General features: G+C 36.8%; 2 protein-coding genes, 1 long non-coding RNA gene and 1 pseudogene across 4 annotated transcripts; 3 read left to right on the plus strand and 1 right to left on the minus strand.

Moving 5' to 3' along the window:
• Positions 1–1,109: 1,109 nt before the first annotated feature.
• On the plus strand, positions 1,110–7,099 carry LOC124456791 (annotated as a pseudogene).
• LOC124457017 (THAP domain-containing protein 2-like) lies at positions 2,267–2,617 on the plus strand. The gene has a single exon (XM_047007317.1). The coding sequence runs from the start codon at positions 2,267–2,269 to the stop codon at positions 2,615–2,617; it is 351 nt and encodes a 116-aa protein (XP_046863273.1).
• Positions 7,100–8,060: 961 nt separating the features above from the next.
• LOC124457409 lies at positions 8,061–17,013 on the plus strand. 2 transcript variants are annotated; one of them, XR_006952564.1, is made up of 6 exons: positions 8,061–8,264; positions 14,172–14,370; positions 14,562–14,932; positions 15,008–15,273; positions 15,354–15,660; positions 15,823–17,013. It is a non-coding gene; the product is annotated as an uncharacterized LOC124457409 (long non-coding RNA). The 2 variants fall into 2 exon arrangements; XR_006952565.1 differs by having other exon boundaries at positions 8,062–8,264; positions 14,762–14,932.
• On the minus strand, positions 10,822–11,371 carry LOC124457408. Its single transcript, XM_047007670.1, has 2 exons — positions 11,195–11,371; positions 10,822–11,099 (listed from the first exon to the last, which is right to left on the minus strand). The coding sequence occupies exons 1-2, from the start codon at positions 11,365–11,367 to the stop codon at positions 10,847–10,849; spliced, it is 426 nt and encodes a 141-aa protein (XP_046863626.1). The 5' UTR covers positions 11,368–11,371; the 3' UTR covers positions 10,822–10,846.
• Positions 17,014–23,460: the final 6,447 nt, after the last annotated feature.

Genomic DNA, 23,460 nt, shown 5'->3' on the forward strand with positions numbered 1-23,460 from the left:
ACGCAAGGCCAAAACGGAGGAAAAAACCTCCGTTTTCAAAAATATCCGTATACGTGTGGACGGGGCTTTAGTCCTTGGCTCTTGTGTATTGTTAGAGCCCAAGCGAGTCTTAGAGGCAGCTGTTGCCTCTCATGAAATCCAGTTTCTAATTGTGAAGAGACTGTGATTGGACATATTGGAACACAAAATGGTTTGTCTACAATTTGTTATAGATATTTTGTCGATGCGATTTTGCCAGTATTTGAGCGCTTTTTGAACCACTTTCACCTAGGAAATACATATTTATGAAAGCGATTATACATTCATTTTGACTCTGAAGATGACTACCGCTAAGGTTGTCGAAACGTCAGTCAACAACAACAAAAACAGTCCGTCTCAGGACTATACGTAACAGTGCAACTCTCATTTAATTCAAATATATATAATGTACATTTATTTCATGTAGCACGTTTTGAAAGCATTATTTATACGTTGTTTATTTAATCGCTTTCATAAATATGTATTTCCTAGGTGAAAGTGTTTCAAAAGCGCTCAAATACTGGCAAATCGCATCGACAAAATATCTATAACAAATTCGACTAAAACATACAAATGAATGTAGTATAAAAGTAAAATACCTTTTCAGCATTTAAATCCATAAAATGGTTGCCCCAAAGTCCACACAAATACAAGGAAAAATAAACGCAAATATCAATGTATTAAAGAAATTGTGTTGTTTCTCATTTGTTGACCAGAAAATAGTCGTATGTCACTCTTATGTACTCGTATGTTACTCGTATGTACTTGTATGTTACTCGTATGTACTCGTATGTCACTCGTATGTACTCGTATGTTACTCGTATGTACTCGTGTGGTGTTTTAGTCACGATCGTTTAATCATAGCATTCCAATTTCTATCCAATCGGCATGCACAAACGACGCACAGTTCACCTTATATGGAGGTGAGTGCTTCAATGCTCAATCGATCTCGTCAGTCATACGTTTTCATTATAAAATTAAAAGATAAATTCCTTGCCATTTTGAATGAAAACATTTTTTTGATTCTTTTAAATGTCTTGATTGTTTTGATTCTTTTGAGTTTTAAAATGCTTTTGATTAAAAGTATGATACGTTGTTTACTCAACCGAACAATCGTCCGCATGTTTACAAACGTAGAAACGGACTATATTATAAAACTGTAGTTTTGTTTCCATTATTTCCTTTATAACATTTTGATAGAACCTTTTTTCCGATGATTCTGTATGACTGCGATAAAATGATGTATAGTTATCGCAAAGAGCAAACGTTTCATCATATTCATAATTCACATTTCATGGTGAACTCGCACCATGCGTTTAAATTATTTTTGACGTTTTGTTAAATCCACACCGATATTTCAAGTAATAATAAAAGCTCTAACAAAAATAAATACATGCTTACACTATATTTTGCTCACCGTCTGACCATAGAGCGCAAGATAAAAAATGTGAACCGAGCTGGCTAAATACGGCACGGTGAATCGATTTCATGTGTTTTTCGCCAAACGAGATATGTGTAATTGATGTCGGTAATCACTCGATTTTGGTATCTACTGTATAACGTTGTTTAGGCCGCATATCTATTCGGATTCCAGACATTTAAAATCAAAGAGAAACTGACAGGAGTTCCGAAAGGTTCTACCTTATTGTGATTGTTCTTCCCCCCTCATTCCGTAAAATTCCCCCCCGGAAATGTTAACAGACAGACACAAATCGAGATTTTACCTCTATATAGGTCGAGTAGAGGAATGGGCCGAGACATGTCAAGATATGCCACGCTGATGCGTGGCAGCAATAAACGATTGAGGATATCCAAAACTTCTCGGGATAGTAGATTGCGGTAAATGATGGGTTGCGTGGTTGCGACCAGGCAGGCAAGTCACCAGGCCTGTTGTTTGAATGGACGTTTCAAATTGACTTATTGAGTCAATTTGAGGGTATTTTCACAATTAGCGTATAGAGTTAATTTAAAGTGCTTATCTCACAATTTTTTTTTTCGAATTTTCTGATTAAGGTAAAAAAATCATAATAAAAGTTATTTTACAATTTTCTTATTGATGGCTTCGTTTATGAGATAAATGCGTTTCTTTTCTGAAAATCGGCAATAATGGCGAAAATTGTTGCGCGTTCAATTTGCTTGACGAGAGCCTGAATCGAGAAGTATGTGACGTAACATAAGGACAGGAAGTTTTTCCGAAGTGTGATTTTTACTATAATTTCTACTTCATCTACTACGGCTCTGCATCAAAATGCCTGATAGATGTGCAGTTTTCGGCTGTTCAAAACGAGCAAATTATGCGGAAGGAATTTCTCTTCACCGTATACCATTTTACGGTGATGAGCGTCCTGAAGCGAAGCGAAGACGTAAAATCTGGGTGAATTTTGTTGCAAGAAAACGCGCTCGATGGACACCGACTAAGTATTCGGCTGTTTGTTCCGTTCATTTTACTGATGCGGATTACGAAAAATACATGGTAGAAATCCCAGGGACGAAGAATTATACACCAAGGCTGAAAAAAGATGATTTTGGAATCACCGCTTATCCAACAATATTTCTAAAAGATGATGAACCAAAAAATCCTACACCTAGAGAGAAATGACGGGTAAGTAAAAAGATACCATCTGCAAATGAAAAGCGATTTGTTAGTGATATGCATGTCGCAATTATTTGTTGCTTCTTTAATGTTTCATTCTGTATATAGGTTAAAAAGATGGTAAAAGATTTGGTGAGCGAATCATGCTCTACTTCAACTGATAATTTCATCGAAGAAGAAATCATCACAGAAACGATTGCAGAAGAACTCCCAATTGAAAACACTTTAACCTCCGCATCTAAATTGGCTGAAATCGATAAAATAGAACAGGTATTTAAATTCAGTTCAGTGTTATAAAGTGATAATATATTTTGAAGTACATGAACGCCTTTACAGACCCATCAAACAGTTGGCACCCAAACATTGCCTGCAGATTGTTCTGGTTGTTACAATCTGCGAAAGCAGAACAAACGATTATCTGGGCAATGGCTGTCAGCAAAACACAAGTTAAAAAAACTTAGAAAAGAAGGTGTGCTTTCATTGCCAATTTCAAAATATTTAGAATGTATCATGTTTCTCATTGCTCTGATTTTATTCTCATCCTTGCAGTTGAGAGGGACTCCAGCATTAACACTGCAAATACTTCATCAACACGCAGTGACTTTGATCCTAGCTCAAACCTGGAAGATGGGGAAACAGACAGTGTGGATGATGATGATTCTGATGGTGATGATTTTGATGTTGAAATGGAAACAAGTACTGATGACACAGAAGATGATGAAAATTTTTTTGATAATAGTGAGAGTGTTCATGATGCTGATGAATACTCAGAACCAATGTAAGATATATATTAAATAGAAACATTGTTCTGGCTTCACACTAATTAGTATTTGGTGTTACTTCTTTGTTCTTTAGAATCAACACTTCTGACAATGTGCAAAAGCAGCAGAAATACATTGTCTTCTTGACACAGCTTCTTCTGTTGTTTAAAACATGCATGTTTTGTCATGGAAAAAATCCAGTGGTTCATGTTTGTCAAAGTGGAACAATGGTGACCATAAAACCATGTGCAAAATGTTGATTGTCGTAAAGAATTTGTTTGGAAAAGTCAGCCATTGATGCCTGGTACGAAGATTGCAGCTGGAAACTTTCTACTTTCATTTGCAGTCTTAGTGGGATCTTCAGCTAGCAAAACATTTCAAGCAATGAAGCATATGGGACTGCAAGTTATTTCACTGCCAACATACTTTAGACATCAGCAAGTATGGCATGTTTTTTTGGTTTAAGCTGCAGATCTAAAGGGTGACTAATATTTTAAATTACATTTATAGAACATTCTTTTCCCATCAATATTTATATTTTGGAGAAAGTACCAACAGAAACTGCTGAAAAAAACTAAAGAATGTGGATCAGTTGTTCTGGCAGGTGATGGTCGTCATGACAGTATGGGGCATTGTGCCAAGTACTGTGCCTATACCGTCTTTTGTTGTTCCACGTCATCCATTATTCACTTTTCCTTAGTTCAGGTTTATGACTACATCACATGTTTAATAAAAGTAGAGAAGAAAATGCTAATTTCAACTTCAATTATTCTAGAGAAATGAAGCTGGCAGTAGTCCTGCTATGGAATACATGGCATTTAAAAACACCATGGAATTGCTATAAAGCAGTGGCATACAATTATCAACATTTATATCTGATAGACACATATCTATCAGTAAACATATGAGGGAGAAAATGGCACATGTGAAGCACTATTTTGATTTATGGCATCTAAAAAAAAGTAAGCTGAATTTAAGATGTAAAATCTTGAGAGGAGTATGGATTTGCATGTCATTAATGGCCAATTTAATGGTACTATTTTTGTAGAATTAACCAAAATAATAACAAAGCTTAGCAAAGAAAAAGGTTGTGAAGAATTGAAAAAGTGGGTCAAACCCTGTGGCAACCATTTCTATTGGAGTGCTTGTTCTACTTATGATGGTGATGGCAAAGTAATTTGGGCAAAGTTCAAATCTTTCCTGAGTCACATAGTAGACAAGCACACCAATTTGGATGATCCACTCTTTTCAAGTTGTTTTCATGGCCCTGATATTCAACCAAGGGAATATTTGTTAGAAGGTTTGTGAAGGCATTATTTAAAGATAACTTCCCTAACAGTTTATCATCATTCTTTGTTGTAATGTTTAAGGTTCAGTTGCCCATGAAAAGCTTTGTGCTAAATTGTTACACCCACAACTAATGAAGTCAATTCACCAGGCTTCACCAGTTGCTCAAACAAGTTGTTTGGAAGGATTCCATTCTGTCCTGAATCATTTTGCTCCAAAAATGATTCATTATTCCTATGTTGGAATGTATTGCAGGTGGGCGAAAATTTCCTATATGACAATGTTAGTTGTTTTGCAACTTCCACAAGTCTTTATTGTTTTAGACACATTTTGGCATCCATCCACTTCAACAACAACTTAAGGCGTGATGTAAAGATAAAGAATGATGGCAGTTCCCAAATAAATGTGGTGTATCCAAAGTTTAAAAATGGTGAAGGAACTGTGAGGGATGTCAGAGTTAAGCCCAAATTTGGTAAGTTGTTGCTAAATGTGTTGCTTTGCATCATTTCATAGTATTGAATACGACAATAATTTCTTTTTAGAGTATGTGGATGAATTATTTGAGAGTGTGTTGCTGTCAATAAAAGACAAAGACGCATTATCAAATTCACAAAATTTTTTGAAAGAAATGTCCCCACCACCAATGAATGTCATGCTGCAAAAGCAACCCAGATCTGAGGTGATACTAAAACAGGTCCGTCGAAAATGCATTGTGGTCAATGATGTCCCCCCCTCAATTCCAGGTAATTAATAATGATTATATAACATGTAGCTAAACATGGTTTGAAAATCATTTTAAACAATAAAAATGTTTTTGTTTCATGCCAGCAGCTACAAGTGTGCCATTCAGCTGTCAGTCAAATGTGGCAGTTTCAAAAGAAAAAAGTCAGCCAAAATGTTTGACATGCAAGAAGCCAATGAAAGGTCACAAACATGTGGCAGATTGCCCAAAAAATAGGAAAACTTAATTTTCACATCACTCATTTATTTTATTTTCTTCGTACCCTCTATATTCCAACTTTTTATCATTAAATTTTGATCTTATTGCATGGTATGCACATGCTGGTAATGGTCTTCTTTCTTCTCCTAAGCATCCATAAATCATAGATGTGAACTCTCTGTATGCAACACATCGTAAAAACCTGAATATAAAGCCAAATCGTTACTAATGTGTCATAACACTAAAATATACTTAAATACTGGGAAATAACATAATATGCTATCATACATGTTTTCAGATCCTGTTTCTCTGTATCGTCTTTGTTCTCTGGTTTTGTATTTCATAGCAGCCATTTTTAGCGACCACTTTTCCAAACAAACTGGTCTGAAACCTGGGTGTAGAGTGACACAACATGGAATAGTTGACATATCTGCCAGAACCGACTGGTGAGTCAAGCTTTCAGCTACAGACTTAAGTTCTTGGCAGCACCAGGCCTCTACATTGGTGCGCTACAAATGCAAAAGAAGTGTGTTAGAAAGAAGTAAAATCAATGGACTCTGGCTGCAAATGGAGTAATTGGGAAAAAATTGCACTTTGTGTCAGCAGATAATGGACAACAAACATGGTATGTTTTGTTATTGACATATGTATCAATATGCGATTTTTGCTACTTCGTTATATTTTCCATCTAAAATTTCGTCGCACTTTTTGCCTTACGATGCTTGTTTTTGATGACAATGCGGCTTCTGCGAAACTCTTCAAACCATGAGTTGACTTTGTTGTGTCAATTATTGAAGCGTTGCGTTGTAAATGGTTGTAATTTGCAGATATTGCTTTTGAGATGATTCATCTTCAAAGATTATACATTCTTTTAGTAACATTCTTTTTTGCCATTATTTGAGAACCGACGATGAGCAATTTGAATAATGGTAACGGTATTTTTTTGCGTGTTGTATATGTTACAACCCAATTTAAACACAAAAAATCTTCATTTTTTTTTACTTCATCAAAATGAAATATGTTTAATATGTGTTTTTGTGTTTAAAAATCTATTGGAAACATTCTATTTTCAGATGCCGATACAAGTGAAATTGAAGTGAAACGATGATAATAATGCTGCTAATGGTAATTGTTCAAGGAAAACCAGCCCAGAATGATGTTCAGTGAATATTGCTTGTGGTAATATAGTTAAGATTATAGTTTGGCTCCACTATAAGTATAATTTTCAATCTAAATAAAGTTGGAAGTTCCCCTTCCTTCCTACTTTATTTAGATGAAGTTTAAGTTAAATGCTTTGTCTGTCAAAATTGCCCCACACAATTTTGATAGATAAATGCAATAAAATAATATTGTAAATTGTCTTTTTGTCAATTGTTTAAAGTAATTATAATACTCCTGTAATGATCATAATGAATTGATAGACTGGTAATGGTTCATTCATTTTGTAATTGGAAATTGAGATGGGTCATGTAATTATAATCCAAGCAAAAAGGTCTGTAACTTACGAGCGGGAAGATTAAAATAATTATTACAGGGACGGCGCAACGAAATTGACCCTGGGGGAGGGTCCGCATACGACTTATATTTACTAAAGTTACTGGGTCTTACTTTGCCTCAAGTTAAGCTAAAATAAATAAATGCTAACAACAGATCTTAGAAGACTTTTTCATGATCGTTCAAAGATCTTACTATGATCCTACAAACTTCTTGCTAAGATCATGCATAAACTTTCCATCATGCATGATCTTTCAAGACTTTGCGCATGTTATTGTTGTATGGCAAGAACTTTTTGAAATGTCGTTCATGTCGTTTTTTTGAAATGTGGTTCTTGTCGTCTCTATTAAATTTCAATATACTGGAAGGGGATTGAGGTGAAATTATCGGTCGTATATCTACCATCAACAACCCACAAAAACCGGAGATGAACGAATCCAAACATAAAGGAAGACATAAAGTTAAACACAAAAGTATACATGAAGGTAGACAGAAAGGTAAACATAAAGGTTAATATAAAGGTAGCGGGGAGAAAGTGGGGCTCTCTCCAGCCCTCCTTAGGCGCCATACCTGTATTGCTGTTATTACCAGCACAGTTGAATGTTGCTGCGTAGCTATTAGAGTTTACTTAGACCTTTAGAAAACAGCGAAGATGAAACATAACTTTTTATTATTTTCCTAAATACAAGGAGCCCATCAATTTTAGAATTACCAGTGATCTGAATCCCGATGTCCTTTGTTAACACCGTTCAGGGAGCCCCCTTGTAGCCTGATTGCTTGAATGTCCGTAGCTCTGACCATATTGAGCCACTGACTTTGTTCATACAGTTACGCCACTATTCTGTGGTTATGCCGCTGGTAATGGTAATGATTGACAGGGTACTGAAAACAACATATCAAATTTCGGGACGTGTTTTGCATTAGTTACTAGGCCTCAATCGGAATCAGCCCATCCCTTTTTCTCCTCATCATTATTGTAGGTTGTTGGCTTGGTTAGTTGTCCTCAATCTTGTTCGAGTAAAATCAGGAAAACAGAACAGTGTAGGTTACAAGAAATCAAACTGTGTCAAAGACTTTCAATGAAAAACAAGTGCACATCATCGTAAGAAGCGATGGGCTCCTTTTGAAAGCAACAGATGAGGTAAACTCATCAAAATGTATCGAGCACAAGGTAAGAAATATTGCCAAGGCAGATGTTAATTCGAAGGAATGTTAGAAAACGACAATGCTTGACGATAACTGCTTATAGACCCGGAGCTATATTAATTTTTTAATCGTTATAAACAGAAAGAGGCGAAGGCGATTATGCGAGTATCCAAGCCATTTTGAAAAGTAAATACTCGCGTTCATCAAAAGATGGCGCCCTAACTATCTCAATTACTCTATAATTGTAGGTTTCAAAGTGTATTTTTGACTTGATCTAGAAAGAAAACTTTAGGAAAGTTTTGACTTTTCTTACTAATAAGCAAATTACCATGGAGAACAAATTCTATAACTACTGCAAAGGATAATCGGTTCATTGTGTTCATGAACTGTGTATGTCATGCAGTATATTTTGAAAGAAAATGATATTCGATTGTAGTTGCTTTTAGTGTAGTTAAGTAGCACATATGTATCAATATGTATCACATATGTATCATATGTAGCACATATGTTTCAATAGTTTTGAAAGTGGCAAGCAAATTAGGGAAAGTAGGCGGCATGTGTGTGACAACATTTACACTGTAATTATAATGTTATTCTCAGCTTTAGGCATAAAAGTGGCGTGCGGTCATGCAAGCGTAGGCAAGCGCCGCTTGACTAAGCATTTTATCGAACAAAAATTTTTTGGATCAATCTCTCAGCAAAATCAGTTTAAATTTTTTTGTTCTAAACAATGTCAATGTAATCTTTTGTCTAAATTGTCTTTACAGTTGAAATGCTTGCTATTTATACGCGATTTACTGTCGTGGTTTTCGGTTTCACTTTGCTGCACTTGTAAGATAGGTCAAGTGGATTAAACACACCTTAAAAATTTCTTATTTATTAACCAAGGCAAGCGCGCTTGCCTTCGGAGCTCAATTTGAACATTTGCGCATGCGTTAATCTAGATTTGGAGGCTTCTTATTCGAGGAATATCGAGAAAAGGCAAGCGGCGCTTCTAAGGGCGCCGCTTGAAAGCGATTGGTCAACAGTCTTGTACGCTCGCAATTTTAAACACATATCAGCGCGCGAATAATATTCGATATTCAACACATTGGACATCCGAATTATTCACGCCGTTAATGTTATCGTTTATTAAAAGATGACTGAGAGCGAAAGGTAATGTTCTGATTTCTAATTCAAAGTAGTAGGTGCTTTACTGGTTATTTTTTTATTTTCTGCGCACAATGTTCGTAAACAAGCAGGGGCCGCAGTCTGCAGAGATATCGAAATGCACGCAAACGTGTGTTGTGGTAAAGTATGACTAGCATTATGACCAAAACACTATGCTCTTGTCAGTCTTGTGTCGTTGAATTCGTAAATTAATGACTAAAAATAAAAGGTACAAGATACTAAATAATAAACACGACTCTCCGATATTCTCAAACGTACGAGTCAGTGCCAGACACATTTTGAAGAACGGGAGAACACGTTGCCATGACGTCATTATACCAAAATATAAACATTAAACAACGCCATAGCCTCAGTTTGTAACACACCGTGCCAATTTTGTGCGCGAAACTGGCTGTTCTTAATTGTTATAATCACGACTGCTACAATACATTTCGCGCCTATTGTCTTGCAATTTATGTATGTAGAAGATATTATCTGTAGCATGTAATACAAGATGATATTGACAAGAGCTTCCTTTTGCGTAGTAGTTTTGATATTTGTATCCGGTAGATTTTAGCGTTATATATAATATAAGTCTCGTTTAAGCTCCGAACGTGAGTTCAATGTACTAGAACGCTATTAAATTTTGTGATTATTTTATTCACTAGCGAAGAAGTTATTTACAACAGTCGCAAGTGTTCTATGTGTTAGAATTTATTTACTGGCTTTTTATATATTTGGTTAAAGTGGTACTATGACGAAAATTTTGCCTCTCGTTTTTTTTTCATAGATTAATAGTGTATGTAAAAAAAATGTCTTCTGGCGAAATTTTAGCGCAATGTATTTCATGCTGCTCGAGTTACGTAGCGATAAAACTTGAACTTTAAGAGCCGCCATTAAAATGCGCCATATTTGAATTTTCAAGAAGGAAGGTGCTTGTGACGTCATAGTCTTAACTCGCGGCTGTTTACAATATAACATTATATACAAATAGAGATTTATAAGGTTGTATAACTCAATTTTTTTAACATGCCTTCAACACGCTGTGTCGTGCAAGATTGCAGTAATAAGTCTGATAGAAGTACAGGCATTTCATTACATAAAAGCACAAACGACAAGTCTTTGAGAAGAATTTGGGTTAAATTTGTTCAGAAGAAGCGCGCAAACTTTAATCCGAGTTCGCGCAAAATTCGATTTATGATTTGTTCGAATCACTTCTCGGATGATTGTTTTGAGCGTTTATTCCATTTGGGTGGTATGACTAGACGGCTCAAACCTGGTGCCGTACCTACTATTTGGAAGAAATCACAAACACTAACAACGTCAAGAGACCGGCGTCAGGTTAGCATAAGTTGCAATTATTACATACTTACACATATTGCAGATGATAAATTTTCACAATTTGAGAGAACCAATAATACATCCAGGCAAACTTTCAATATATAATATACATTTATACTAAGGTTTTAAAGGAAATACAAAATGAAGTGTCTGTATCATGCGATGACCTTGGGTCTTTAAACCTAACGAAGCTGCTTGAAGAACAAATTCGTTCAGGCAAACTTCGTTAAAGCCAGGGTGATCCAAAATGCATGTCCTTTCATCGACTTCGAACTGATACATTTTACCACGGCATTGCTCTAATTCCATGCAGCATCGGCACTCTTGAGGGTTGACAACAAGATCCAACGAACAATGGCCACATTCACACCTTTAATATTGGCCAAATTGTATGTTTCCATAAAGTTATCATAGCTAACGGCAGACGATTCAGATCAAAGTAACACACTAAGAATGACATCTTACCATGAAGTAACATCAACACGGGCATCAAAACGATCTTGCAGCATGTCCTCAACCTGCCGTTCTTTCGCGACTGCAGCTTCGTACTCCGCAATTTCATCGGTCGAAGCAAGCGGTTCAATATTATCGGCAAATGGCAAAATTTCCGAATTAGATTCGTCCGAATTTGCCGTCATGAATTCCGATAAAGAAATCGATGAGTTTGTCTCGATCGAAGACTCAGAAAGCAAGCTAGATCTCGATGAATTTGACATTTTTTTGCTCTATTTATGTATTACTTTGTATACTTTCCAATGTGCGCTTCTTGCCGTGTTAAGACTATGACGTCACAGACCTTTGCTGATTGCAAATATTCAAAATGGCCGATTTTAATGGCGGACATGAAAATTAGACATTTCAAATGTTCATAACTCCCTCGTTATACTATTATTTTTGCTTAAATTTTACGAAAGCAATAATTGATATGTGTTTAAACTATTGAATGCTAAAATCGATGATTTTTTAACGTTCAGTTTTCGTCATAGTACCACTTTAAAGAAGGTGCAGTTATTACTCAGCGGATAATGTACTTGAAATTTGAGTAGTTTTACGTTTTATTATAAAGTTAAGTGCGTAAGTTTAAGTAGCGCGTTTGAGTAAGTGTAGGATTGGCTATTTCCTCTATTGCTATTACATGAATCTAGATGAGTAATGTACGCACGTTATGTAGTCATTAAACTGATGTAAGGTATAAATAAGATTGATGTTCCTATAAAATATATAGCATAGGAATTTTCATCCTTTTATGTTCTACTTCTACAAACGACTTTATATCACAATACCACATGTAATACTTTTAAACCGTAATTGTGATTTATACTCTATAAAAGTTTTTTTAATTTTTTAGATTTTTTCAATACTGTTTCAGTCATGACAGATACATTTTTTTCGATAAAATACTCCCAGAAATCGCGGGAAATGCGCTCCAGTAGCCCTCAAAATTCAAAATTTTCTGGGGAGCATGCCCTGAGTCAGGCTAAGCCGCGAACCGCGAACCTCACCCCCAGCGCTTGCCTATTAAATTCGGTCACCGCACGCCACTGATAAACAATAATTAAGACCTTACAATTATTTATTGTGCCTAAAGATAACTTTATCCAAAAGCAAATGCTTTTAAATGTTTTCACTATTCTTTTCTGAGATGCAAAAGCAAATGTGTATGACACACAAAACTTAATGTTTCCTAGGGCCTTTTTGACCAATGCCACACTTAGTGAACACTGATAAGGCAAAGTAGTGAAAAATACATGAAATGGTAAATAATAGACATATTAGCATACATAATAACACATGCAGGAAGCAAAAAAGTGTTACTGTGCAGGCACAGTTTCTGAGAATTGCCCATTACCGTAATATTGAAAGCATTTTGCAAAAATTGCCAGTTGCCAGCCTTTTATGGAACTCCTGAGCATTTCCCAAGGCTGTCGTAATTTGTCATGTGTTTTTAAAGTTGTACTTGAAAGCCCACTGTATTATAGTATCATATTATTTATACTTAAAGACTGTTTAGTACAGCCACATACTGCACTTAGTTGGCTATAAAGTTGTTATAAGAGATTGATCATGAAATCATTGGTTTCCACATTTATTTTTTGTACTCATGCATAGTGATTGGCTGGCACAGCGGGCAGCTCTATAAAATATCTTGATTGTGGTCCAATACTGTTATTTTTTTGCAATAAATTTGTTTGCAAATTGAAATTAAAATTTGTACAATTGATTTAAAAGCCATGTAAATTGTTCAAAGAGCTTTCTCAAAGGGTCCTTAAGTACTGAAAAATTCCTTGGCCTTCATCCTAAAGTGGCTTTTGAGACCTAAGATTTTTTTTTAAACAAGTGGTAGATAACATATCAATGTTTTTTTGTAATATTAATTCGAACTTATGGAATTGATTTGAACAAAATTGAAGTCTATCTGTTTATGCGCACAGCAAATTTTTCATGTTCTTCATAAAATTTGTTATTTTCATGTTGTTCAGAAAAAGCTGATTTAGTCTAAGAAGGAAACGCACATATAACTTAAAAATTGCTGGAAAAAAGCTTGTGGATGAATTCAACTTTAGCAACCTGTTTGTTTGGCAATGACCAAATCTTATGTGGCAAATTTGAAATGAACTTTTATTTGTATAAGATTAACATACCACACCAACTAAACGGTTATCTTGAACAACCTCCCTTGCTTTACAAATCTAGCTTAGAATGTTATTAACATGTATATAACATTGACGTTTAGTAGGAGTAGTCTAATTCAAACACTTTTAAATTAGTTTCAAGTAAATTGGAAGTAGAGTAAATCATTTCCATACCAGCAAGGACACTATTCGAACAAAGTTTGAATGGCAATTAAACAAGGTAACAATATTACCTAGACAATCACAAAGGATTTAATTAAGTGAACACTTTCTGAATAATCCACAAGAAAATGAAGAATAAATATTCGTTTAACTTATGCATACAATATTAAATTAGAAATATTTTTTTTAATGATCCATTTCCTTCATAGCCCTCATTAACAATAATCAAGCGATATAGAAACAAGAATTTGTAAAATTTTGTGTCAATTTGCTACATGGACTGATTTTCATAATTATTTTTATTGGGTTTAAATAAGTTGATGTGGGGTGAGTTGGTAGTGATGTGAGACAAAGTATGGTTTAGATTTTAGAAAAGTTAAACCGTGTACTGAGGTATAACAGAGAGTTGTAAAGAAACTATCCCAGTACATTTCATGTAAACAAAAATTTCACCAACAAAGATTACAGTCGCAACAATTGGCCATATTGCAACCACAAATGAATATATTTTTGTATTATCTTATTTAGTACTTATTACATTGCTGCATTATCATCCAAATATTTTCATGTTTGATTAACAGCTACAGCCATTGTGGATTTATTAGCAGTTATCTTTATTCAAGTTATTTCTTCATTGACTTTTCCAGGTTGAAAGAAAAAATACATTGAAGCAAAAGAACCAGTAAAGCAAAGCAAACGTCTACTCTAGAATGTGAACTTCAGTCGCCATTTTGACCATATCAACGACTCATTATTGATGATAATCACTAAGTTCTTTCAAAACGAAGAAACAAGCAAACACGTTAATTATGAAGAGTCGCGAAGACAAAATAGAATAAATAATTGGTGAGTAGTTAGTTGAAATAATCTAACTTTGTGTTTGAGGCATGATGATCATCTAATAAAGTTTGTATCTCCGCTTGGTCTTTTTATGTAATAAATGTTTTGGTAATCATCAAGAATGTATTACATACGAAAGCTTTATTAATTGATTTACCCAAGAAATTAATTTGTGGTATGTGCCTATTGTTTTGCAGAAAAATGGTTGATATCATCGTCATATCAATGGTTGAGAACGGTAGCAGCTTTCCAAAATGAAATGGCAGATCTTTCTGGGGTTTATTCAGATGTCATTATTTAGAGATGTTTGGTACCCCTGGCTATATTATTAACCGTCGTTACGTGGAGTGGCATTGCCATGCTGCATAAGAATTTATCTACGTCATATTTTCCTTAGATTGTTTTGTTCACAAGACCTATTTGAGATTTGATGATGAATAATTGCATTTGTGCATCATTGATGCGGGTGGAAGAAGTGACAACTGAAAAACAAGCAATTTAACTGGTGTTAAAAGATCTCTAGCATTTTGTATGAACGTGTGTTAATCCCCATACATATTCATGCAAGGTATTACTGCTAATTTTAAATTTTCCAGTGGCTTTTTATTTTCTAATTGTATTATTCCTGTTTTGTATTTCATAGGGTTAGTATCTGATCCTGCTCAATAGTCTATTCCATTAGCTACGTACGTCGAAGTTGCGCGGAACAACAAACATAGAAACAACTATTTACTGATGTTTTATCATACGATTTTTAGTTAATGGGAATAACTCAAACCACTTTATTGTGGTAGGCTTATTTCTTTAAATGATGAATATGATAGAACGGCAAGTAATATCAGTTGTGTGAGAAGCATAAAGAAAATAATGGACAGCGATTTATTGAGTTCGATAGATCAGTTGAAGAAGGTTTGTCAGATGCCAACAACATACATTTTCTCTCTTCATTAATTTATTTAAACTACATCTATTTGAATTATCCATTTTAGAAACGTTTGTTGGGAAATAGAGGACTGAACACTTGTATTCATTTTGATTATCTACCTTCATCACCATTGACAGTTCTTGGTCTGCGTGTTTGAAGCCTAATTTAATATAAGATCACATGCAACTGTTACGATTGTTTCGTCGCCAGTGCTGTTGAAACAAATATATGCAACTGTCGTTGTATTTAATGTGCAAGAAGTGAAAAAGTAGAGTAACCTGTGATGAATACAAGAAGGCATAAAATCTTTCCGCCTATTCACAATATTTCAGAAATTAGAAAAATTAGGAAGCTGGAGAAAAACTAAGAAGGTAATGAGGCACTTTGTGGAATTTTAAAATTTTCGTTGAGTTTTTAGTTCATGCTTGCTCGAGAGATATCGTACACGTATATTGAGCTATGGTTAGGCAGTTGGCTCTTTTCTTTTTCGGTGCGATTATGAGCTTCCTATAATGTTGCATTAAATTTTGTAGAATGCAAAAGGGAAATTAGGAATATTTCAAAACGTATCTTGGTCGTGCAGAACTTCCCGCTCGCTGGCTGGCAGGGAAGGTAGGATTCGAAGTTAGATGCACCTGTTATATATTTTCCCTTTGTATGGTTTTGACAAAGCGGGTCAATTTATTCTTTCGCCATTTGTTTTTATCGTCGTGTATTTAGTATTGTTGTAAATACACAACAAAGATTGCCGAAGGTAGCGAGAATTAACTTTGCCGTTTTTCCGGTTTATGGGTGATTGTTCGTAGCTAATTAGCTATAATTGTTATAACATGGTTTGACCATTTTCTGATTTGAAATTTCGATGAAGTCGCGGCAAATAATTCCAAGCTAGACTTTAAGAAACAAAAGTTTGTTTTTTGTGTGCAATATTTATGCATGCTTATTAAATTAAAAATCACTCCAACAACGGTTGGTGATCGGCTCTTTTTTGAGTTTCAATCAAAAGTTCATCGTCAGAATCGTTAAGGGAAAAGACCGAAATCGAATTTGATAAAAAAGAAACGTTTATAACCGTAGAGCTCTAACGTTGGTGATTCATTTTCACGATCCAAGCTGTACATTTAAATAATAAAAGCAAAGCTTGCGGACCAACTGAAAGTGCTGAAGTGATAAGACTATTTTAATATGTCTGTCTTCTTATAAACTGCTTATCTGTCAAATATGACGATGTGCGCTCCGATTAGTGAAACTCGTTCCTCAACACTTTAATTTGAGTTTTTGTTTCTTTATCTTCCTGTGTATTGGTAAATGTTGGTATTTTTCTTAGAATTGCAATTAATATTTCAAACTTTATTTTTGAATCGTATACAAAGAAATCCAGCTTCTAGAGCTAAAACTTGTCTCTTACATCAACAGTTATCAATTGTTTTTGATTAGACATATTAGAAAACCGTGACTCGTCATTAGCCATAAAACACTTTTGTCGTTTTTCCCGTCATATTTTAGCGTAACCTGGAGCGAAGTGGGACACTTTTTCATTCATTACAATGTAGCTGCACAATATTGACCAAATTTGTCCAAAACAATCCTTGTCATCTAATAATTATTTGGTAGTAATTTTAAAAACAGACTCCATCTTAAGGTCATGCTATGATCATTCAGGTGTGTGATCGTTAGGTGTCTCACTTTGTTACCAATTGGAAATTATACGAGACTTACCTTAAGTCAAAGTTTAATTATAATTCTATTAGACATTAGCGAGGAGTGGAGGAACTGTAGGCAGGGGCGAAACTAGCACCTTTTTAATGGGGGCTGGGGATGAAATTGCCCTGCAAGGACATAAGATGCCCTGCAGATCCTATGGAACAGTACTTACACTATATATTTTGTAATACATGTTGTATTTTTGTGGCAGAACGCACTTCAGCATACTATTATATCTTTGATGGCAGTTTTCGCATCTTTGCAGTTGCCCAATTTTTAAAATAATATTTAAGTAAACATTGTCCGTAAGATCTTTTCACATGCAAGAACGATTAAGTCATTTAATCGCGTATCTTTCATTGTGGATCTCAGGCAGTTTTGACAATCTTAAGCTTGCTGAAACACCTTTTGCCACGGACACTGGAGCGGCCAGCAATAGTTGATACGCCTTGCACACCGTTGGAAAGACGTTTTGTGTTTGAAAGCAAATAACGCAACGTCTTGAAGGGATTTAGGTTCTGATTTAAGTTGTGATTGTAATGATTGTGCTTCGTGTGCTTTATTAGACTGGATTCCGACAACTCGAATTACAAATTAATCAATAACTCATGACATCTCCCCTTCTGAGATTAATCTAACACTTAACTGTAACAAGATTGTAATCTATATGTTGGATTAGCTAAGTGACAATGTTCTATAAGTAACTTAGGTATCTTGGCCGAATCTAGTTGGTGGTTTCACAGTCCTGCCATAGCGGGTCACATAAGCGTAGCTGGGTGGAGTCGAATGTTCATCATCTGTTGTTCTTGTGTCCTCAGGCTCACTATGGTGCACATGAGGCTCTTCAACTTCTTCTGGTTGGGAATTTTCAGCAGGTTTAGGAGTGACTAATATATCATGCCTGTTTCTTCGCAATTGGCCTCCGGTGTCAGTTTGAACGATATATGACCTTGGTGTCTCTGCCTTCCGGATCACCTGTCCTTTTATTCTCCAGCCTTTGCCATCGTGAAGACGAACATTTGAACCATCTGAAATCTCAGGGAGATTTTTTCTATGCTTATCGTAGTACTGTTTCTGTATTATAGATTTCTTGGAGATTTCTTGGGTCTCTATTGAGGGTAGGCGGGTCTTTAGTTTCCTATTCATTAACATGGCTGCTGGAGCTGGAGTACCGTAAGGGCTTGTGCAGGCTCTGAAGTTAAGTAGGGCTAGGTATGGGTCATCACCAGACTTAATGGCTTTTCAAGAGGGTCTTGACTGTTTGTACTGTGCGCTCGACTTTGCCATTGGACCTCGGATGAACAGGACTTGAGGTGACGTGTTGAAATTCCCATTGCTTGGCGAAGTCTCGGTATTCCTTCGAAGCGAATTGTGGTCCATTGTCTGTGACGACTGTGTCTGGTATACCGTCTCTTGCAAATATTGACTTTGTGTGCTTGATTATTCCGGCAGAGGTAGTTTCTGAAAGTAGACTTACTTCTGGAAAACTAGTATGGTAGTCGACAATTAGTAAATAGTCCTTGCCATTCATGTAGAATAAGTCACATGCTACTCTGCTCCAGGGATGATGATCTGGTGGTAGTGGCATAAGTGGTTCTGTCGTTTTCTTGATTCTAGGCATGTTTCACAGCGGGAAATCATCTTAGATATTTCTGTAGCCATCCCTGGCCAAAAGATCAATTCAATTCCTAAATGCCCCTCGTGAATTCTTGCTTTCATCTCACGTCTCATTGAGGAGGGTACTATGATGCGGTTTGTTCTAAGGAGGATTCCTTCAGCTTCTGATATTTCATCGATGAATGTCAGGTATGGCTTGACAGCATCAGGGATGAGTTGCATCGTTCAATTCCTAAGTGCCCCTCGTGAATTCTTGCTTTCATCTCACGTCTCATTGAGGAGGGTACTATGATGCGGTTTGTTCTAAGGAGTATTCCTTCAGCTTCTGATATTTCATCGATGAATGTCAGGTATGGCTTGACAGCATCAGGGATGAGTTGTTTGTTGGATGGAAGACCATTGACAGTTATGTTTTTCAGCTCTTGAAGAGTAGGATCCTTAGCTGTCTCGAGTTTAAATTCTAGTAGCTTGAAATCTGATACTGGCAGGTTGTGCAGAGCTGAGTGCACATGACAGTTCATGTCTTGCTCCGATATCTCTGGTGTGGGTTTACTTTCCAGGTATGCTCTGCTAAGAGCATCTGCAACGGGAATGTCCGTTCCTGGTGTGTAGTCAACACTTAGCTCATATCGCTGGAGCCCGAGCAGTAGTCTTTGCAAGCGTGGAGGAGCCCTGCATAGTGGTTTTGAAAAGATTGCTTTGAGTGGCTTGTGGTCTGAACGTACCGTGATTGGTCTGCCGTAGGTGTATTCGTGGAAGCGCTCGCATGCAAACACAATTGCCAATGTCTCTTTTTCTATCTGTGCGTAGTTTTGCTCACTTTGGGTTATTGCTCTACTAGCATATGCGACGGGCTTCCAGGTGTTCTCTTCTAATTGCTCGAGTACTGCACCAAGACCTGATTTAGAGGCGTCAGCTGTGATCCTTATGGCATGTTTTGGATTAAAGTAGTTTAACACTGGACTGCTGGTGACGAGGTGTTTTAGATTTTCTATGGCTTGACGGTGTTTCGTTTCGAAATGCCAGACGACGTCTTTTTCAAGTAGTTGTCTTAGCGGCGCTGTCTCATCAGATAGGCGCGGTAAAAACTTTCCGAGGTACGTCACCATACCGAGAAAACGTTGAATTTCGACTTTGTTGCTAGGCATGGGCATGTTGATTATTGCTTCTATTTTTCTAGGATCTGGCTTAATGCCTGCTGCAGTGATTACATGTCCTAAGAAGGTTGTCTCGGAAACCCCGAAGCGGAATTTCTTTTCATTCAGTTTAAGTCCAGACTCTCTTACTCTGTCGAGTATGTCCTTTAGTGCTTTGTCGTGCTGCTCTTTGTTCCTACCAAAGACTATGATGTCATCTTGGTCGTTTGCCGCATTCGGTACACCGTCAATGATTTCAGCAACTTTCTTCTGAAACACTTCAGCGGCACTGTGAATCCCGAACGCTAGGCGCTTTAAAACAGTATCGTCCAAATGGCCTGTTAAATGCAAGTAGTTTCGAGCTGGCTTCGTCGACTTTAACTTGCCAGTAACCGCTGGATGCGTCAAGCTTTGTAAATATGGTGGCGCCGCCTATTTGGATAGGACTTCGTCCACTGTAGGCATAGGATAGTGATGACGTTTTATGGCAGTGTTCAAATCTTTAGGGTCAAGACAAATACGTAACTGGCCATTGTCTTTTTCTACAACTACCATGGAGCTGACCCAATCGGTTGGTTCGTCAACTTTCTCTATGACATCAAGCTTGCACATGCGTTTTAACTCAGCTTTGAGACGTTCCATAAGTGATATTGGAATCTTTCGAGGTGGATGAACTACTGGCGTTACATTGGGGTCAATGCTAATGTGATGTTCACCCTTTAGGCATCCAAGTTCTCCAAAACATCTTTGTACTTTTGTATGAAGTTTGGTATTTTAGCATTTACGGTCCAAACTCGCTTTATAAGATTGAGGTCGATGCTGGTTTGTAACCCAATTAGTGGCGGTGAAGTAGTGTTTGCAACAACAAACGGTATTGCGTGGGTTTGATTGTTATGTTGAATGTCCAGCGTGCATTTTCCAACCACTGGAATGTTCATTCCGTTATATGCTGTCAACGTTGTATTAGTTTTCTCAATATGCGGTCTAGTTGCTAGTTTCTCAATTGTTGCCATCATTGGTATGACGTTAGCCTGAGCTCCAGTGTCAATTTTGAACCGCGTGACACTTTCATTTGATCGCAGAGAGATAATCCAGTCACAATTTCCATCTTGTGTGATATTAGCCGTATTGACGAAGTTGTCTGTCACTTCCGTTGAGAGAGTTCCTATGAAAATGTTATTTGCATCGCTTGCCATCTCGTAATCGTGACCTTCATGACCTTCCGTGGTATAATGTACGCTGCGGGACGTAGATAAGCAAACAGAGGCAAAGTGATTCAATTTATGACACTTTGAGCATGTTTTCCCATATGCAGGACATTTTCCTCGTTGGTGAATGTCGCCACAGTATTTACAATTGCTGCGAGCTTGCGAAGATGCTGAAGTAGATGTGCTTTGTTGTCGTGGGCGCCTTGTTTTGTTAGATTTCGTGCGTAGTTCGTCGACATTGTTCTGGTTTCCGGTGTGTGGTCTGCTTAATGTCATTGCTTGTTGCTTCTGATGCCTGACCAATTTTTATTGCGTTTTCTAGAGTCAAAGTCTCCGTCCTTAACAGTCGCTCTCTAAGCGGGTTGTCTGAGACCCCGATTACTATCATGTCTCTGATGAGTGATTCTCTAAGGTCGCCAAATTCACATTGTGCACTTCGTCTTTTTAGCTCGGTGACAAAGGCATCAAATGTCACCCCATTATGTTGCGGTATAAGTCTTTAGTGTGTATTCCCCATTATAAGTGCTATCCATATTTTTTAATTCTAATGTTGATGGTTTGTAAACGTGAAATTTTAAGTTTGTTTTATGACGATAATATACAGTTTTGCCATCACTTTTCGTTTCTGCAAGATCTCTACTGGAAGAGTAGCCATGGGGAGTAAAAACCCACAAATGTAATGTAATCGGGGACGAAACTTTAAGCTCCCATGTTATGCTTATAGAAGTTCCACGTCGAAACAAAAATGTTTTGTTCTTATTTTGAACTGCTATATTTCCTGTAAATAGAAGATTATTTTTTGCATCAGAAGTCTTTGAAGTATGTAGAATTCATTACCTTTTGCTACGTTAGTTGCTGGTTCAACTGTGCCATTGTGCTTTTGGTTTTGGATTACTGCATTGTAATCTTCAGTTAATTTCTTTCGCTGTAATCGTCGCTCTAAAGATTCCAACCTTCTGATGCTTCCTGTTTTGTTTGATGGGAGAGGTGGATGATTTCCACGCCATGGAAGCCCGGTCTCTTACCAACCCTCCGGTGATCGCGTTAATTGCTCTTTAAATTCGTTATACACCATTGATTGGTCGTGTTCAGCAGTGTCTGCTAGGCCCAGCACATCCAACCGGCAGAGATCTTCATAATCCTTCTGCAAAACTTGGGTAGGCAACATCCTTTTACTGTCTGGTTCCACACCAGGGCTCATGGCAAACCATCCGAGTTTTGTTTTTTCTGCAATTGGCTGCCTCTCAGTTCCCACTAGTGGATTCCTGCGAGTTTTTATCCGTGCATATTCCCCGCTTCCCAAAACGATATGGACAGGTAATTGAGCTTTCTGATCATTATCAACAAATTTTGCATTCTTCATTTGTTCAAACTCTCTTTGTAAGTTTTCATAGTGTGGATTGTCCACTGTGAGTAACTCTTGTATCTCCAACTTGATCAACTTCACCTTCATTGAATAATCACTGTCTATTGCTTCAACTTCCCCTTTATAGATTTCCAGTCTTGTTGTTTTTGATGTTAGAAGCATGTCAACTTTAGTGGTTTGTGTCTCAATTGGTTTCACCCTCAGCATAGATGCAAGTTTACCAGATATGTATGAGCTTCCAGCCCCTGAGTCGATCAATGCACGACATGTAATTCCATTTATCTTGACAACAAGAATGGGGAAAATTCCTTCACCAGTACATCCATCTGTAGTCAACACAGTCTGACCTGTTTTTGGTGGTTCTTCTCGATTGGTGACATCACATATGCTCGTATGGTGTCGTTTGTGGCAATTTCTGCATGATGACTTGCTGGGGCAAGCGTTAGCATGATGCTGTCCTGCTGTGCAGTTGAAAAAGTTTCTTTTGACTAAAATTGCTCTTCTCTCCTTGACAGTACTGATTACTTTACATTCCCCCGATTTATGATTTCCTTCACAGTAGACGCACATCCCCTTTTCTTTGGTATGAAAGACTTTCTCTGACCTTCTAGATTTCCATCCAGGAGTGTCTGACTCTTTCGCACAGACTGGATTTCGCCTGGTCCACTGTCTGACTGCTTCAGTAAGCTTGGAAAAGTCCCAACTTTCCCATTCTGGATCATTTCTAACAAGGTCCGATGAATTTAATTAAACAGCGGATGTAAACGTACCTAGTGATGCATATTTTTTATGAGATTGTTGATTTAGCTATTGCTTGTTTTATGATTAAAGCTAGTATTCAGGATTTTATCTCAAGTTTTGTTAGTATTTTCTCACTCCTTACATAAGATAGGACATATAATAAATGCATAGATAATTTATTGTTATATAATATACTAACATACCATTGTTTAAATGAACAGTTTGATGTATTGGTGCAACCGCAGCAGTGGAAATTTTATTTATAGGTTTTGTCATCTTCGTTGTAATTTTGATATAATCGAACTCTAGTGTGAGGAAAAGTCATTTAAGAGAGGCTTATATATGTGTGGCAAAGACCATATACAACCGACACACACCCTTTGATACTCCTCAGGGTGT

This window comes from Xenia sp. Carnegie-2017, unplaced genomic scaffold (genome assembly GCF_021976095.1).
Source record: "Xenia sp. Carnegie-2017 unplaced genomic scaffold, XeniaSp_v1 HiC_scaffold_6, whole genome shotgun sequence".
Classification (NCBI taxonomy): Eukaryota; Metazoa; Cnidaria; class Anthozoa; order Malacalcyonacea; family Xeniidae; genus Xenia; species Xenia sp. Carnegie-2017.